The following is a 20541-nucleotide window of genomic DNA, read 5'->3' as shown; positions in this document are numbered from 1 at the left end:
TATGTCAAGGCTGTATTTTGTCACCCTGCTTATTTAACTTCTATGCAGAGTACATCATACAAAATGCTGGGCTGGATGAAGCTCAAGTTGGAATCAAGATTGCTGGGAGAAATAGCAATAACCTCAGATATGCAGATGACAACACCCTAATGGCAGAAAGCAAAGAGGAACTAAAGATCCTCTTGATGAAGGTGAAAGAGAATAGTGAAAAAGCTGGCTTAAAACTCAACATTCAAAAAATGAAGATCATGGCATCCGGCCCCATTACTTCATGGCAAATAGATGGGGAAAAAATGGAAACAGTGACAAAGTTTATTTTCTTGGGTTCCAAAATCACCGCAGGTGGTGACTGCAGCCATGAAATTAAAAGATGCTTGCTCCTTGGAAGAAAAGTTACAATGAACCTAGACAGCATATAAAAAAGCTGAGACATCACTTTGCCCACAAAATTCCATATAATCAAAGTTATGGTTTTTCCAGTAGTCATGTATGGATATGAGAGTTGGACCATAGAGAAAGCTGAGTATAACTGTGGTGCTGGAGAACACTCTTGGGAGTCCCTTGGACAGCAAGGAGATCAAACCAGTTAATCCTAAAGCAAATCAACCCTGAATACTCATTGGAAGGACTGATGCTGAATCTGACGCTCCAATATTTTGATCACTTGATGCAAAGAGCTGACTCATTGGAAAAGACCCTGATGCTGGGAAAGATTGAGGGCAGGAGGAAAAGGGGATGACCGAAGATGAGATGGTTGGATGGCATCACTGACTCAATGGACATGAGTTTGCGTAAACTCAGGGAGATGGTGAAGGACAGGGAAGCCTGGAGTTCTGCAGTCCATGGGTTGCAAAGAGTCGGACACAACTGAGTGGCTAAATAGCAACAACCAATAATTAATCTCAAAGTACTTTTACAGTGCCAGAATAAAATATATTAGGAGAATATATTAGTAAGGAGTTATTAAACTAATTCCTTCTATCTAATAAAGGAACATGATTTCTCTAGTATACTAATGCATTACTCAGTTAAGTTTTAGAGACTATCTCTGAATTAGAAGCATAAGTTTTCTTACCTTCTGCTTGGTTATTCACAATCTTCTATAGAGAAAAAGACTGAGCATCAGGTTCACGAAAGAAACAGGCACTTACCTTTAGCCAGCTCTATGGACAGACTTTGCTGCCAGTCAAGTGGGAGACAGAGCAGGACACAGCAATCACATGGCGGCCCCCCAGCGGCATGTACTCTGGACGGTCACTGTGCCATCACCCCAGTAAGGCTCTTGCTCAGTGACACAGTCACCCTCTGAGGTCCAGGAGATCTGTGCAGTCGGCTTCCTTGCAGCTGCCTTGCACACTGCGGTTCCATTCTCAGTTTGATCAAGGGTCACTTCAGGGGGCACTGCAGAAATGTAGGGAAAATGCTTCAATCTTAAAACCTGGGGCATAGAATTTAGAGATTTGTTTCAGTCCCAAATCTGGTAATTGGAAATACCAAAATATATGATGTTCCTAACCTAACACTTGGAAGTGGTAGCCATGATGGAAATTCCCATCATTTGTTATTATTTGACACATGTAATTCCCATCGTGAGTGATGGCCACTGGATCAACCTGAACGGCAGGATTCTCATCAGATCTGGAGGCCCAGGTTATTCTCTTGTCAATACAGTTTTCTTCTATGGTCTGATTTGTATCACGTCTGTAGGCTCTGAAGCAGGGCAGCTTGTCTCTGAGGACTATTTCCCACATTGCTGCCAGCACATTTGTCTGCAGCACAGGAGGGCAATAGAGCACAGCCTTTGCATCTACTAGTACCAATAAAGAAGTTTTCACTAGACACCCACACAGGCACAAACACGAAAATAATAAGAGAAAAGCTCTTTATAGAACTTCATGTGTTAAAATTAATTCACAGTATATTACATGACGTTGTACTTGAACTTTGCTGGTGGTCATATTCCAGAAATATTAGACTTACATAAGAAATTACACTAAATATATATAACCCTGGAGAAGGAAATTATAACTCGCTACAGTATCCTTGCCTGGAGAATATATAAAGTATTAAACTTATCCAAAGATTAACCAACTTCATCCTGTATTATGAATCATTAAGAAAGCAACATGAATTATATATGCAGCAAAATTTTTCAAGTGTTATAACATTAGTTCAGGAGATTTGATGTCTATAAAACAGATGAGAAAACAGAATCTCTAAGATAAAGACAGTGTTCTAAATCTAATTTTTTGCTCATAGAGACTAGCAGATTTATCTTGTAATTCATACTCGACAGGATAGAAAAGGGAATAATAGGTGACGTTTTGTCTCTTTCTAAGTTTTGATGAGAGAATAAATCAGTAACCTCAGAACTAAATGCTTATTCCTAAGAGTAGCACTTCAGACAAGCATTAAGTAGAATGACATTCAGGTTAAGCAAGCTGGGAATTTTTTAAACAAGCTGGAAATTTTTTAAGTACATTTTTTATTTGGAGAATCCCAAAGTCAGTAAAATCAACAGATCTTCCTTACTTCCTCCTTCCCTCACTCCTTCCCTCTTGTTCTTCCTTCTTTCCTTCCTTCCTTTTCAGTTATGCTACCAGACCGTTCAACTGTGAACTTTGCTTGCAGATTTTATTTCCAGACATTAAATGTAATTATGAGAATTAAATAAAGAAATTGATTCCTTTTGTCCATCTTTTAAAGTAAAAATTCAGCCCTGCAAGCCTACAGATATTTTCCAACTTAAAAGGTCACTCTTTCCCATAAATTCACATAATGTTTCTGTGCTTGGCAGGGGTTTGGTGAGATACGCTAATTAGGTGTGTCTGTTACAACTCACCTCTAACAGAAGTGCATGTCAGTTATTTCTTCATAAATAGAATCAGCTATAATGGGCAAGAAGCTTATATGGATGAAGCTTGTCTGTACTAAACTCTGATTTAATATCTCCCCTCTCATCTTTTGGTGTCACCTGCCTCTTCAGAGATGTACTCAAGTCCTTGCATTTTACAGCCAAACAAAGATCACACAACTAATGAAGGAAGATGGAGGACTTTAAAAGCAGAGTGGTGGCGGTTAAATCATATTCTTCCCATTACTCCAAGCAGTATTCCCTTCCAGAGGGAATCTCTTGTCAAAGATGTAGATACAAGCAAGAACTTTCTAATTACATAAGAAATCACATGAAATATATAACGTATTAAACCTTTGTGGAAAACAACTAGAGTGGGTGTGGGTAAACAGGTCTGTACACAAGGGAAAGATGATGAAGATAACACCAGAAAGATAAAGAGATTGAAGAGATAGCAAGGTGTGAATATTCCTTTGTGTTCTCAGGAGTTTGAACTTTACCTTGTAAACAGTATAAGTTTAATGTTTTTGCTAGTATTTATCCTCAAGTTCTGTTTTTTTAAGGGAACATACTTGCCAGTCAAATAAGCACACTTGAACAGGGGCACAATATCCAAAGAAGTAACTCTAACAGTGAAGATTCCAAGCATGGCAGATATTTTATGTCCTTTCATGTTCCATTCTCTGAACTTCAATCACCCTTCACGTATAATGATAGTTCTTGTGGTATTGCTATTATTTCACTTTTTCTTCATTCTCTTCTTTCATTTTCATACCTGTTGTGATAATTTACACAATGGTCAGAGCCAACCCCATACTCAATGGATTTGGTTCCTAACTACAAATATGTTCTTTGTGCATGCCTGTGATCAGCTACAGTGATTTTGCCTCCTACTTCACAGAGAAGGTAGAGGATAGAGTCTCATCTTTGTTTCCAAATCAGCAGTCATATCTCATCGTTTCTGCATCCCTTGTCTATAAATACGCACACAGACAAATTTCAATTGGTTTTGGGGCATTCTCTTTCTTTTCTCACTACCATACCCTAGATTAAGTCCCTGTCACCATGTACCTAGATTGTTACAAAAGCCTCCTAAATTCTGTCTCTGTCTCAAAACTCTTCTCCCTTCAGTTCATACCTTATACTGCAGCCAATATATCATTCTACAACACAGATGTCATTCCCTCAACTCTAAAACCCTCCAAACATCTCTTATGGCCTAGAGGACAAATTTAAATGGCTTCATATTGGCTTTGAAAACCCTCTTTTTCACATTGACTCACTTTACATTTGACCACATTGCCTCCACACTCCAGAAAAAACACCAAGTACAATTCTATTTCTGTGTCATTTCTCACATTGTTTTCACTCTCTAAGGTGGTCATATACTGCTTTTTTTATATTTAAATATCCTTTCTTTAAGACCCAGTTTACTGCTATATGCTCTGTGAACCCTTTTCTAAGCCTTGGTGCTTAACCACTCCCTTTCTACACACTTGCTATGAGTGCTTACCTCCTCTGTCTGGCTGATAGCTGAGCTCCTGATGGCTGGGTTCCCCCACAAAACTGGGCTGGGGCTCTTTGACAGTCTTGTTACTCTTATGTTCCCCACAAAGCCCAGCACAGTGCCTGACAGAGAACACTCCATAGTCTTCCAGTGGAATTGAACTGCTTTAGGGGAGGACATTCAGGTTCCTTATCCTACAGGATTCAGATCACCATTTTCTTCAACTGGGCACAAAGCTGGCACTCAGTCCAGACCACTGACTCTGTTTCTAAGTAAGCTCAACATTTCATGCTTCAGTAGTGGCCTCAAAAAAAGAAAAAAGCATACTACCTTCTGTAGGAAGTGTTACAGTGCTCTGCTTTCTGTCCATAGATGAAGTAGTTGTTGAAGTTAGAAGATATGCAGAGAAAAGTAGATGAAATCAATTTTAGATACATAAATGGAGTGAAAACCATTATTTCTCCATAAGAGCTTGTTTACAACATGATAGAAAATCAATTAACCATAGTTAAAATCACATGAAAATCCTTGAAAGACAGAAATTTGAGGTTTCTCCATGGAAAAACATGCTGACATATGAAAAGTACCTTTATAAGGTACTAATTAATGATTTTCCCATTTATGAGACACCTTGTCTTGTATTTGACAACTATTTTGTACAAAGTAACCCCACCTCCTCTCAAGCCATAATGTATTGGTTCATGATGGGCACTTCATGTGAGCTGGACTAATTATAGTCCTTTTACCAGATACCACCCCCTGCTTAAAATTATTTGGCCCGGTGGTGGGCACTGCACACAACAGGGCAAATCAGAGTATTTTCTCAAAGAATTTTGAAGCCAGAATTAAGAAGAGTAGTTCATCCCTTTCCTTCCTTACTTTTCCTACTGCAATGGTTAATTTTGCGTGTCAACTTGGCTAGCCATGTTAACCCAATATTTGGTCAAACGCTATTCTAGATATTTCTGTGAAAGTATTTTTAGATGAAATTAACATTTAAGTCAGTGAAATAAAGTGAAGTCATTCAGTGGTGTATGAATCTTTGCAACCTCATGAACTGTAGCCTGCCATGCTCCTCTGTCAGTGGGATTTTCCAGGCAAGAGTACTGGAGTGGGTTGCCATTTCCTTCTCCAGGGGATCTTCCTGACCCAGGGATCAAACCCGGGTCTCCCACATTGCAGGCAGACTCTTTACCATCTGAGCCACCAGAGAATCCCTTTAAGTCAGTAGACTTTGAATAAAGCAAATTACCCTCCAAAATACGAGTGGGCCTCATCCAATCAGTTGAAGGCTTAATAGAAAAAGACTGACCTTGTAGGAAAGGGAGCTCTGCCAGCAGTCTGCCTTCAGACTCCAACTCTTACCCAGGATTTCCAGCCTTATGGCCTACTCTGCGTATTTTGAACTTGCCAAGTCTCTGCAATCATGTGAACCAATTTCTTAAAGTAAATTAATCTCCCTTCCACACCCCACCTTGCTTTTTCTTCATTCTTCCTAAAATAGGTCTATTTCTCAGCGTTCCTCAGAGAAACAGAGCAGGATGTGTATATGTGTGTTGGACATACATCCAGTAGAGAGAGGTACAGAGGGAAGTAACAGAGAGAGGTAACAGTCTTTACTTTGTTCAAGTTCTCAATTTCATAGTTTTTGAGACCTATATGCATTCCTTCTCTTGAATTTTTCAGTTTATGACAGTCAAAATAGTCTTAATCTACTACAACTTTGGTTTTTTAAAACTCTGTTTTATAGAATTTTTAGTATTTAGTATTTTAAATATTTTTATAGTATTTTTCTGAACAACAATGATTTTAAACATACTTCTTATATATACCTCTGAGTTTATATGACCACAATTCAGTAAGCATTTGGGGGCTTCCCTGGTGGCTCATTGGCAAAGAATCCACTTGCCAATGCAGGGGACTTGGGTTCAATCGCTGGCCCCACAGGCTGCAGAGCAACTAAGCCCATGCTCCACAACTATTGAGCCTGTGCTCTAGAGCCCAGGAACCACAACTCCTGAGCCTACATGCTGCAACTGCTGAAGCCTGTGTGCCTGGAGCCTGTGCTCAGCAACAAAAGAAACTGCCACAATGAGAAGCTCACCCTCCTCGAAAGCAGCCCCTGCTCTCAGCATCTAGAGAAAAGGCAGCACAGCAGCGAAGACCCAGCACAGCTAATGAATAAATAAAATTATAGAAAATAAGCATTTGTGAATCCTAAGCTTATAAAAATACACATTTTGCTCCCCATTCTAATTTTATATCCATTTTCACCACATTAAAAAAATAAACAAAGAGCCTGTCACAGATACAGAGAACAAACTACTGGTTACTAGTGGGTAGAGGGAACATGGGGAGGGGCAATATAGGAGTAGGGGATTAAGAGGTGCAAAGTATTTTCTATAGAATAAGCTACAGGGATACATTGTAAAATAGGAAATATAGCCAATATTTTGAGCATAACATTTAAAAATTCTGAATAACTGTTTTGCACACATGTAACTTAAATAATATTATGTATCAACTAGAATAAAAATAATTTAAAAAAATATGTTGACATAAGAAAAATAAATAGATTCAATAAAGTTCTTAAAAATGAGCAGTAAACAAGTCTCTGAAATAATTTGACTTTTCTAGACAGCTAAATATTACTGGTTTGGGCTGGAAGGAAGACAAAGGATGAGATTCTAACCATTAAATTTAGTTAATATTAGGCTCAAATATCTATTCCAGAAACAGATAAGAGGTGAGAGCTGACCTCAGAGGGATTACTTTGTAGCTTTACCAAAGGGTTAATGAGTGAACTTTTGAGCCTTTGTGTTCCATATGGTCACTGTTGCAAGTATTCAACTCTGCTATTGCAGTAAGAAAGCGGCCACATATAATAAGGGAAAAAACGTGCATGGCTTTGTCCAAAAAAAATTTATTTGTAAAAATATGACTAGATTTTATCCATGGGCCACAATTTGCTGCCTCGATTTAAAGTAGAGTATTTTAACTTGCCCTAATGCAATTTCTTACAAATAGCTGTGAAAAGAAGAGAAGTGAAAAGCAAAGGAGAAAAGGAAAGATATTCCCATTTGAATGCAGAGTTCCAAAGAATAGCTAGGAGACATAAGAAAGCCTTCCTCAGAGATCAATGCAAAGAAATAGAGGAAAACAATAGAATGGGAAAGACTAGAGATCTCTTCAAGAAAATTAGAGATACCAAGGGAACATTTTATGCAAAGATGGGTTCAATAAAGGACAGAAATGGTATGGACCTAACAGAAGCAGAAGATATTAAGAGGAGGTGGCAAGAATACACAGAAGAACTGTACAAAAAAGATCTTCATGACCCAGATAATCACGATGGTGTGGTCACTCACCTAGAGCCAGACATCCCGGAATGTGAAGTCAGGTGGGCCTTAGAAAGCATCACTACACACAAAGCTAGTGGAGGTGATGGAATTCCAGTTGAGCTATTTCAAATCCTGAAAGATGATGCTGTGAAAGTGCTGCACTCAATATGTCAGCAAATTTGAAAAACTCAGCAGTGGCCACAGGACTGGAAAAGGTCAGTTTTCACTCCAATCCCAAAGAAAGGCAATGCCAAAAAATGCTCAAACTACAGCACAATTGCACTCATCTCACATGCTAGTAAAGTAATGCTCAAATTCTCCAAGCCGGGCTTCAGCAGTACGTGAACCATGAACTTCCAGATGTTCAAGCTGGTTTTAGAAAAGGCAGAGGAACCAGATATCAAATTGCCAACATCCACTGGATCATTGAAAAAGCAAGAGAGTTCCAAAAAAAAAATCTATGTCTGCTTTATTGACTATGCCAAAGCCTTTGATTGTGTGGATCACAATACCTGTGGAAAATTCTGAAAGAAATGGGCATACCAGACCACCTGACCTGCCTCTTGAGAAACCTATATGCAGGTCAGGAAGCAACAGTTAGAACTGGACATGGAACAACAGACTGGTTCCAAATAGGAAAAGGAGTACGTACTTCATCCTCTAAGTCTGTGAGTCTGTTTCTGTTTATTAAATAAGTTCATTTGTATCATTTTTTAATATTCTGCATATAAGCTATATCATTTGACATTTGTCTTTCTCTGTGTGATTTACTTCACTTAGTATGATAATCTCCAGGTCCATCCACTTTGTAGAAAATAGCATTATTTCATTCTTTTTCATTGCTGGGTAATATTCCATTGTATATATGTACCAATTTTTCTTTTTTTTTGCCATGCTGCACAGCATGCAGGATCTTGGTTCCCCAACCATGGATCAAATCCATGTCCCCTCCAGTGGAAACATTGAGTTTTAACTACTAGACTGCCAGGGAAGACCCCATACCACATCTTCTTTATCCATTCATCTGTTGATGGACATTTAGGTTTCTTCAATATCTTGGCTGTTGTAAACAGTGCTGCAGTGAAGACTGGAGTGCATGTATCATTTTGAACTATGTTTTTCTCTGGATATGTGCCCAAGAGTGGGATTGCTAGACCATATGGCAGCTATGTTTTTTGTTTGTCAAGGAAACTCCATATTGTTCAGGACAGTGGCTATACCAATTTACATTCCCACCAACAGAGTAGGAGGGTTTTTCATACCCTTTCTTTCATACCTTTTCTTCATACCCTCTCCAGCATTGATTGTTTGTATACTTTTTGATGATAGCCATTCTAACTGTTGTGAAGTGATTCCTCACTGTAGTTTTTATTTGCATTTTCCTGATGATTAGCGCTGATGAGTGCCTTTTCATGTGCCTATTGGCCATCTGCACATCTTCTTTGGAGTGCTTACGTGCTAAGGTGCTTCAGTCATGTCTGACTCTTTGTGACCCTATAGACTTTAGCTCACCAGGCTCTTCTGTCCATGAAATTCTCCAGGCAACAATACTTGAGTGGGTTGCCATTTCCTTTTCCAGGAGATCTTCCTGACCCAGGGATTGAACCAACACCTCTTATATCTACTGCATTTGCAGAAGGGTTCTTTACCACTACTGTTACCTGGGAAGCCCCCTTCTTTGGAGAAGTAGGTCCAAAGAATAATTGAGGTTTTCTGCACACTTTTTGATTGTATTTTTTTAAAATATATTGAGCTGTATGAGCTGTTTGTGCATTTTGGAAATTAATCCCTAGTTAGAATCCTCTTTTTCAAATCTTGGATATGAGTAAAACACAAGAACTAAGAGTTTGAAGAAGTCATAGCATCTAGTTTTAAATACAGGAGGAAAATAGGCATGTTTATATAATCAATCTTAGGGAAAGGATTTGTGAAACAGAAAAGACTAACCAAAAGAGAGCAAGGATAATAAATGAAGCAAAGCTTCTGAAGACATGGAAGAGGAAAATAGAGTATAAGTTGGATGTTTGGTCTACAGAAGAGAAGGTCAGGTGGGACTGGAGATAAATGCATGGGTCTAGAGACAGGAAATATAAAATTAGAGCCTAGAGTTGATGGAAGATGGACACAGGAGAAGAAAGATTAGAAGTGCATGTACTGCTGCATTCTACAACATGGTGATTCTTGAAAAAATTATGTTAAGTAAAAGAAGCTAGTCACAAAGGCCACATAATATGTGGCTCCATTTATATGAAATTGTCCAAAATAGGAAAATCATGACAGAAAATAGATTAATGATTAACTAAAACTAGAAGGATGTTGGAATTAGGCACTGATAATGATAGAGGGTTTCATTTAGGAGTGATGAATATGTTCTAAAGTTGATTGGTGATGGTTGCACAGTTGTATTCAAAGATGATTGAGTAATGCACTTTAAATGGGCAAATTGCATGATATATAAATAAGATTTCACTAAAGCTGTTGCAAAAAGACAAATAAATATGAAAGATGTTATGATGAATAATTAATAGATGATTATTTTGATAATGTGATAAATAACAACTATAATAGCTAATATATACTGGTATGATTAATATAAGAGCTAATATTTGTCAGTATAATAAATACAATAGCCAACATTTACTGAGTATTGACTTTGTACTAGGCACCATGTTAAGTACATATACTATTTTATTTAATGAACACAGTAACTCTGTGAGGTGGGTATTTTCATTCTACTTAACAGATGAGGAAATGATGAGACATTAACTAGATCTATTTTGGTGATCAATTCACAATATATACAAGCATCAAATACATTGTACACCTGAAGCTAATATAATGTCATGCATCATTAAAAAAAATCATGAGACAGAGAAATACTGTACAAAGTCACACAGTTGGTAAATGAGAAGCCATATATAAGGCATTACTGCTAATCAACAGATAATATTTCCTAGAACAATGTGAAGGCATGGACTTTTTCATTTTTCTATCACCAATCTTAACACATAATAACATTCAATAAATGTTTGGCCAACAAATTAATGAATGAAACTTGTCTTATTCAGAGTAGTAAATAAAGTGGTGACTTCTATAAGAAATAGAAATACTGGGAAGGAAATAATTGTTGTCCTTGACTATCTACTGAATAAATATTATTAAATTATATAAAATTATTGATACTTTATCAACAATAAAATAGCAAATAATAGCAAATGATATTTTTATGGCTGCCAGAATAAAAAAATATTTAGAGAATGTGTTAGAAAGGAGTTAATGTATTAATAAGAGTGGTATCATCTGCATATGTGAGGTTGTTGATATTTCTCATGGCAATCATGATTCCAGGTTTAGATTCATCCAGACCAGCATTTCACATGATGTATTCTGCATATAGGGGCTTCCCTGGTGGCTCAGACGGTAAAGAATCTGCCTGCAATGCAAGAGACCCAGGCTCAATCCCTGGGTCGGGAAGGCCCCCTGAAGAAAAGAATGGCTACCCAATCCAGTATTCTTGCCTGGAGAATTCCATGGACAGAGGAGCCTAGTTGGCTACAGTCCATTGGGTCACAAAGAGTCAACACAACTGAGTAACTAATACTTTCACTTTCACTCTGCATATAAGTTGAATAATCAGGGTGACAATATATAGCCTTGACATACTCCTTTCCCAATTTTGAACCTGTCAGTTGTTTCATGTCCGGTTCTACTACTGCTTGATAACCTGCATACACGTTTCTCAGCAGGCAGGTAAAGGGGTCTGGTATTCCCATGTCTTTTTAAAGAATTTTCCACAGTTTGTTGTCATCCACACAGTCAAAGGCTTAAGCATAGTCAACGAAGCATAAGTAGATGCTTTTTCTGGAACTCCCTTGTTTTCTCCATGATCTGATGAATGTTGGCAATTTGATCTCTTTGAAACCCAGCTTGTACATGTGGAAGTTTTTGGCTCATGTACTGCTGAAGCCTAGCTTGAAAGATTTTGAGCATAACCTTGCTATCATGTGAAATGAATCCAATTCTGTGGTAGTCTGAACATTCTATGGCATTGATCTTCTTTGGGATTGGAATGAAAACTGAAGTTTTCCAGTCTGTGACCACTGCTGAGTTTTCCAAATTTGCTGACATACTGAGTGCAACACTTTCACAGCATCATCTTTTAGGATTTGAAATAGCTCAGCTGGAATTCCATCACCTCCTATAGCTTTGTTAGTAGTGATGCTTCCTAAGGCCCACTTGACTTCACACTCCAGGATATCTGGCTCTAGGTGAATGGTCTGACAATCTTGGTCATCTGGATCATAAGACCTTTTTTGCATAGTTTTGTGTATTCCTGCTACCTCTATTTAATTTATTATGCCTCTTGATGAGGGTGAAAGAGGAGAGTGAAAAAGCTGGCTTGAAACTCAACAAAAATAAAAAAAAATTTAAGATCACAACATCAAGCCCCATCACTTTATGGCAAGTAGAAGGAAAACATGGAAGTAGTGACATATTTTATTTTCTTGGGCTCCACAATCACTGCATAAATTGACTGCAGCCATGAAATTAAAAGATGCTTGCTTCTTGGAAGGAAAGCTATCACAAACCTAGACAGCATATTAAAAACCAGAGACATCACTTTGCTGACAGAAGTCTGTATAGTCAATGCTATGGTTTTTTTCCAGTGGTCATGTACAGATGTGAGAGTTGGATCCCTAAAGAAGGCTGAGTGCTGAAGAATTGATGCTTTCAAATTGTGGTGCTGGAGAAGACTATTGAGATTCCCTTGGACAGCAAGGAGATCAAACCAGTCAATTCTAAAGGAAATCAACCCTGAATATTCATTGGAAGGACTGAGGCTGAAGTTCAATATTTTGGCCACCTGATGCAAAGAGCTGACTCATTAGAAAAGACCCTGATGCTGGGAAAGACTGATGGCAAAAGGAGAGGAGGGTGGCAGAGAATAAGATGGTTAGATAGCACCACCGACTCAATGCACATGAGTTTGCGCAAACTCTGGGAGATAGTGAAGGACAGAGGAGCCTGGCATGCTGCAATCCATGGGATCACAAAGAATGAGACATGCTTTAGTGACTGAACAACAACAACAGTATTAAGTGAACTAAATATGTAGTTAATATGGTGCCTAGTACAAAGTCAGTACTCAATCTGACAAAGGAAGACAATTTCTCTAGCATACTAGTACATTATCCAGTTACATGTTAAAAAGTATCTTCAAATTAGGAGCATAAGCTTTCTTATTTTCTGCTTGGTTATTCACAGTCTTCTGTGAAAGAAAATATTGAGCATCAAGTTCACTACTCTAAAGAAATAGGTGCTTGCCTTGATCCAATTCCATGGACAGACTCTTTTTTTTTTTTTTTTTTTTGACTGTCTTACCATACTTCTTTTATTTTTCCTATTGTCCCATTTTAAAAACATAATTTAAACCAGTTGAATCATGTTGTATGTATACATATGTATCCTGGTTACTTCAAGTAACATTATCCCCCAAGCTATTTTCCAAGTTGCTCCATAGTTTACATATTTATAATTTTTAGTGGTTGCATGGACAGACTCTTGATGCCAGTCAAGTGGGAGACAAAGCAGGACAGAGCAAGCACATGTCAGCCCTGCCAGGGCATGTACTCTGAACGGTCACTGTGCCATTGCCCCAGTAAGGTTCTTGCTCAGTGACACAATCTCCCTCTGAGGTCCAGAAGATCTGTGCAGCAAGCTTCTCTGAAACTTCCTTGCACACTGCAGTTCCCTTTTCAATTGGAACCAGGGACACCTCAGGGGCCCTTGCAGAATTGTAGGGGAAATGCTTCAGTCTTAACACATGTGACATGGAATTTAGATAGAGACTTGTTTCAGTCCAAAATGTGTTTATCTGAAACACATCAATATATGATGTTCCTTACCTAACACTTGGAGGTGATACTCATGATGGAAATTCCCATCACTTGTTACTATTTGACACGTGTAAGTCCCATCACGAGTGATGACCACTGGATCGATCTGAAGGGCAAGATTCTTGTCAGGTCTGGAGGCCCAGGTTATTTTCTTGTCAGTACAGTTTCCTCCTATGGTCTGATTTGTATCATGCCTAAAGGCTCTGAAGCAGGGTGGCTTGTCTCTGAGGACTATTTCCCATGTTGCTAGCAGTACACTTGTCCACAGCACAGGAGGGCAAGGGAGCACAGCTTTTGTAACTACTAGTACTGATAGTGAAATTTTAAGTGGAAACACATACATAAACACACAAACAGAATAATAAAAGAAAAACTTTATAAATACTTCATGTGTTAAAATTTATTCACAGCATACTACATGAAATTGTACTTGAAATTTACTTTGCAAGTGGTCTTCTTCCAGAAATATTAGACTTCCAGAAATAACATTCATGAAATATATAAAGTATAATATTAAATCCATCCAATGATTAACCAACTTCTTCCTGTGTTATGTATCATTAGGAAAATAACATGTATTATATGTATGATGATTTTTTTAAATGTCATGAAAATTAATTCAGAAGATTTGATATCTATGAAACAAACTGATGAGAAAACAGAATCTGAATTAAAAGACAAAGACAGTGTTCTAATCTTTCAGTCATAGAGACTGTCAGATGTATCTTATAATTCATACTCCTCAGGATAGAAATGAAATGATAAATGAAGTTTTGTCTCTTACTAAGTTTTGATGAGAGAGTATCAATCATTAACATCAGAACTAAATGCCTTTTCCTAAGGGTGGCACTTCAGGCAAATGTTAAGTAATGAAAACATATGGTACTTTCATTAAAAATATCTAGAATGATATATTTTTCTTTCTCTGACTTATTTCACTTAGCATAACATCCTCTAGGTCCATCTATATTGTTGCTAGTGGCAAGATTTTATTTTTTATGCCTCAGTAATAGCAATAGTAAAATAGTCCATTGTATAAATATGTGTGTGTATCACATCTCTATACAGTCATCCATCCATTTATCTTAATTATGTTGAAGTACCAAAAGAAACATTTGACAGTATTAAATAAAACATCAGGATGTACAGATATAAAGCACTATTTATAAACAAGTGGAATTTAAAAAATACCAAATCAGAAATTAAAATTCAGTGGATGGATTAATTTCATCAGAATAAAAATGGATAAAGAACCACCCAAGTTAAAGTTAGACAAATGAAAGTCCTCCAACCAGTAACATAAAGAACAGATTAAAAATAATAGAACTTCAACAGCTGGTGGGGCAATATAAAAAAGATTAACACATGTATATTAGAATCCAGTAGCATATTAAAAGTATTATATACCATAACCAAGTGGGATTTACTCAGGAATATAAGGACAGATCAACATATGAAAATCAATTAATGTATTACAAGACAAAACCACACCATATAATCACTTCAGTTGATGCAGCAAAAGTCTTTGACAACACACTTTCATAATAAAAACACTCAACAAACTATGGATAGAAGTGAACACCTCAATCTGATAAGAGATATTATGAAAAAACCATTTCTAAGTCAGTCTTAATTATCAAAGGCTAGATGCTTTCTTCCTAAAACCAGGAACAAGACAAGGATGTCTTCTCTTGCCTCTTCTATTCAATATCATTTTGGAATTTCCATACAGGCAATTAGGCAAGAAAAAGTAAATAAAAACATAATAGTAATTGTAAAGAAAGAAGTGGGCTTCCCAGGTGGTGCTAGTGGTAAAGAACCTGCCTGCCAATGCAGGAGACATGAGACATGGTTTTGACTCCTGGGTCAGGAAAATCCTCTGGAGGAGGGCATACCAATCCACTCCAGTACTCCTGTGTGGAGAATCCCATGGACAGAGGAGCCTAGGGGTTCCTAGGGGTCACAAAGAGTCAGACACGACTGAAGCAACGTAACACATACACACAAAGAAAGAAGTAAAACTATTTCTATTTGAAGATGGCATAATCATGTACATAGAAAATACTAAGGAATCCATTAAAAAAACATTTCAACTAATAAACAATTTCAGCAAGTTTGCAGAATACAAGATTAATGCCTAAAAATCATATTTTCATATACTTGCAATAAAAAGTTTAAATTTAAAAAACAATTCCATTTACCGTAGCATCAAAAAGAATAAAATACATTGGGAAAAAACTTTAGAAGAGAAGTGTAAAATTTTCATTCTAAAAATACAAAACACAGTTGAAAGAAATTAAATAAGACTTAAATAAATTTAAGACATTCATATTCAAGAATCAGAAGACTCAATGTTGTTAAGATGCCAACACTCCTCAAATTAATCTACAAATTAGATACAACCTCTACCAAAATCTTAACTGGGTTTGTTTGCAAAAATTGAGAAGTTGATGTTAAACTCCTATGAAAATGCAAAAGATCCTGAATAGTCAAAATAACCTTTTAAAATGACAAAGTTGGAGGACTCACATTTACTTATTTAAACATCTACTATATTTATTATGACACTGTGATATTGACATAAGGATAGACCCATAAAGCAATGAAATAAAATTTAAAGTCTAGATATAAACCAGTGTGTCTCTGGTCAACTGATTTTCAACAAAGGGTCAAGATCATTCAATGGAGGAAAACAGTCTTTTCAACAAATGGTGCTGGAGCAACTGGATATCTACTTGCAAAAGAATAAAAAAGTTAACTCAATATTAATCATAGACCTAGATGTAAGAGTTAAAAGCATAAAACTCATAGAAGAAAAAAATAGGAGTAAATATTTGGATTAGGTAAAGTCTTCTTAGATATGATGCAGAAAAGCATAAGTGACAAAGGGAAAAGTAGATAAATTGTATATCAAAACAAAGAAGTCTTGTACTCAAATAACACTGTTGAGAAAGTGAAAAGACAACCCACAAAATGAGTGAAAACATTTGTAAATCACATACTTAATAAGTGATTTATATCTGACATACATAAATCCGTGCATGCTCAGTCGTGCCAACTGTTGTGACTCCATCCTGACAGGCTCTTCTGTCTATGGGATTTCCCAATGGAAAATTGGGAAAATTTCCTCCTCCAGGAGAATCTTCCCAACCCATGGATCGAACTTGAGTCTCCCATGTCTCCTGCATTGCAGGCAGAGTCTTTACTGTTGAGGCATCAGGGAAGCCCCTAAAGGGCTTTTATGAATAAATCACATAAAAAGTAAATAATCCAATTTAAAATTGAGCAAAAAAAAAAAAAAAAAAAACCACTATTGAATAGATAGTTCTCCAGAGGAGATATAAAAATATCACATCATCACATAAACACATGAAAAGATCCTTAATATTGTTAATCTTTAAAGAAATACAAATAAAAACCACAATAAGATGTTATTTCATCCCCACACAGGTAGCTGTAGTCAGAGAGGTAGAAAATAACACGTGTTGGTGAGGATATGAAGAAATTGAATCTTTAACAAATCTCTGGTGAAAATTTTACATTGTTCATTCACTTTGGAAAATAATTTGTAAGTTCTTAAAAAAAAATGTAGAGTTACCATATGACCCAGCAATTCTACTTTAAGCTCTATCTCCAGAAGAAATGAAAACATACATCCACAGAAGTTTCTATACAAACATTTGTAGGAGAGTTGTTCTTAATAGCCCAAAAGTGGAAACAATCTAAATGCCCATTAACTGATGAATGGGTAAGTAAAATGTGGTATACTCTTACCATGGAATATTGTCAGGCAATAAAAAGTGACGTAGTGATACACACTATAGCATAGAAGGACCTTGAAAGCATTTTGGTAAGCCAATCACAAAAGACCACATATATGATTTCATACATATATAGTTTCTAGAATAGGCAAACATATGAAACAGCAGTATACTTGAAGTTTCCTAGAGAAGGTGTTGTGGGGAGATGAAAGGGGAATTTATCCTTAAATCAAATACTAAAAATGGATAATGCAAAGTAGTATAGGCAAAAAATAAGTCAATAGATTAGTTTAAATGGTGTTCTTAAAAATATTAGTTAACTCAAAAGAAGGCAGGAAAGAAGAAACAAAAGAACAATAAACAGAGGGGACAAAGAGAAAACAAATAGTAAAATGATGGGTGTAAATTTTATCATATTAACAACTATATTCTATGTTGAGACAAAAGCAAAGATTATCAGAAAGGATAAAAAAGCAAATTCCAATTATATGAGGTCTACAAAAATCAACTTTAAAATAAAGATACACATAAGTTGAAAGTAAAGGATGGAAAAATATAAACTATGCAAACAGGACAAAAAAGCTAGGGAACCTATATTAATAAAAATAAAGCCTTCAAGATAAAGACTGTTACCAGAGATAAAGGAAATTTTGTAAAATTACGTAGATCAGTTCATCAGAAAGACAAAATTACTATAAATGTGTATATATCAAATAACCAAGCTTCAAAATACATGAAGCAAACCTGACAAAATTTAAAGGAGAAATAGACTATTTGCATAGTCATAGTTGGAGATTTTGACATCCTTCTCCCAGAAATTAATAGGACAATTAGAATAAAATATTTTTAAAGACAAAATATATGAACAATATCAATTACCTTGATATAAAATATTTATAGAATAGGACACCCAATATACAGAATACACATTCTCTTCAAGAGCTCTTGATACATTTACCAAGGTTGACTATGTTCTGGACAAAAAAGCAAGTGTCAGTAAATTTAGAAAGATCAGGGGGAAAATATATGAGTATCAAGGACTCTCACACTTTTGTTTTCTATTGAAGGCAATATATTGTTAATTGTGTGACTCATCTTGGTCTCTTGCTCTTGATTTTATACATTCTGAAATAAAGAAAAATTTGCACTGGTATTTCTACTTTTGAAAAAAAAATACTTTCTTTCATATCTATCAGTCTATTTTGAAATAGTGATCCCCAGTGAGTAAAGAGGGTAGTCATACCATATTTGTGTAGTATTGTGCTCTCCCCAGTCTAGGTAGTGGTAATTTCACTATCTTTGTTCCTCATCTTGCTCTCCCTTCTTCCTTGACTTTCAACTTATGACTTTGCTTCACATTCTTTGAGAAAGAGCACCCCAATCTTCCCACTCTCAATCCAAGAATGACTTACATCTATGCTATCTCATCTTTCTTCTCCTTATTAAAATGCAAGACATTAGATTTTTCAATGCAAACCAAAATTTCAGAAATGGAAACTTGACTGAAATAAAGAAGTGCTTATTTGGGGCTTGTCAGGACTGCTGCAAAGGACAGACAGATCCAAAAACATTTGGACTGTATTCCACTGGACTACAAAATGGGAAAAGCTTATAAAGGCAAAAAAATGCAAGTTACGTGAATTGTTTGTCAAGAATTAGGATTGAAGCTGCCAAAGAAGTAAGGACATTTGTTAACAAGGTGTATTTGTTAAACAAGGATTGGTTGGTGTTCGAAAAGATTACATGGTTGTGAATGGAGTGGGGAACTTTGAAACAACAAGGATGCAGCTAGCAATTACTAGCAGATATTGTTTGAAAATAGCTGGTGGTGTCCTTGAGCTTGATCCAGTTCAGAAAAGTTCAAATTCTCAATGATGCAGAAATGTGTCCAAAAGCACATCCACAGTGGCCATCCAGCTTAATTGTGGATGGTTGTAGTATAGTTCAGTTATAGTTATTTAAATGGTTTTAAATGTATCTTCACTGCCAAAATCCAGTTCCTTCATTTGTGCTCTGAATCCTGTTGATTCTCATCATCTCAGTGTTGTTGTTGTTGTTGTTTTCTCATTTAGTTAATAAATATCACTCTCAAGGAAGGGGCAAAAACAAGAAACCTGGCAAAATATTTTTTTTCAAGGAATAAGTAATCTTGACATTTATGATAATGACTGATAGAATAATTTCTTTTTATGTAATATCTGTGAAATATCTATATTTTTATCAAATCAGCTTAAAGGTAAATTGTAGAATAGTAAGTGATCCTAATTTTCTACTGGCTTTAATTATAAACTTGAGGTTAATATAACAGAAGAAAAGTCACAAATAAAGAATGAAAATTTCTCAACAAATCAATGGGCAAATATTTAAATACTATTCAGTTTTTAACTTCTTCCAGTGTAAGGAGCTTGGAGGCCACCACCACATCCTAATGGCAAGCCAAAATCTGAACAAAATGAAAAATCAACAATGGCATTTATATCCATAAGTAAAACAAGGATACATGGCAAACTGCTCCTCTCCAAATTGGAGATACCAGCAGGGAGATACTGAGAATCACAACTTACCAAAGCAGAAACTCAGAAACTTCAAGGGAACCCATGACAGAATAGGAAAACCAGAACTGTAATTGAGTTTCTGGAGGCTCAACCTCGACAAATCTGAGTTAAAAACTCAAGAGGGACGCAGTCATAGAGGGACCTTCACATTTTTTGTGAGTTTTACCTTCAGGAAATCAACCAGATTCTCACAATTCCCCCCAGTATATACTGGGGGAAATCCCGTCCTGCTGCTGGCAGGGAGAGGGGGAAAGGAACTATTTTAAAATGCATCAGGGCACACTGTCCTTAACAAAGTCTGATTTCAAGAGAAACCATTTAACTAGAGACTCCCCTGCTGGGGTTTAATCAGAGTCTAACTTATTTGAGAAAGGAAATATCCTACTTCACTCATCCTGGTCAATCTGAGTTGTGGGAACAAAAACTGAGAAGCATTTGTAAAGTTCACAGTTCAGAGACACTGGCTCACTAAAAGACAGACACCTAATTGTAGGACTCTAAAATGCTTCCTCCTACTCCATTTTATCACCACATTACTGAAGGTCTATTTACAACAGTTCTTTTTACCAGTACATCACATCTGGGTATCAAGAAAAAGTTACAAGACACACTCTTCAACACAGTTT

The 20541-nt window shown here is 36.5% G+C and overlaps 1 protein-coding gene and 1 pseudogene across 1 annotated transcript in view; both read right to left on the bottom strand.

Moving 5' to 3' along the window:
- Nucleotides 1-1163: 1163 nt before the first annotated feature.
- On the bottom strand, nt 1164-4749 carry LOC122675229 (annotated as a pseudogene).
- An 8475-nt stretch (nt 4750-13224) lies between these two features.
- Nucleotides 13225-20541, bottom strand: part of LOC122675228 (cell surface glycoprotein CD200 receptor 1-like) — a 48820-nt gene continuing 41503 nt past the window's right edge. Inside the window, 4 exon segments of the mRNA XM_043873655.1 lie at nt 13225-13325; nt 13328-13488; nt 13587-13908; nt 15272-15299. Coding sequence (XP_043729590.1) covers nt 13225-13325; nt 13328-13488; nt 13587-13908; nt 15272-15299 — 612 coding nt within the window.

Source organism: Cervus elaphus, chromosome 19 (genome assembly GCF_910594005.1).
Source record: "Cervus elaphus chromosome 19, mCerEla1.1, whole genome shotgun sequence".
Classification (NCBI taxonomy): Eukaryota; Metazoa; Chordata; class Mammalia; order Artiodactyla; family Cervidae; genus Cervus; species Cervus elaphus.
This window is presented reverse-complemented; position numbering and strand designations above follow the sequence as displayed.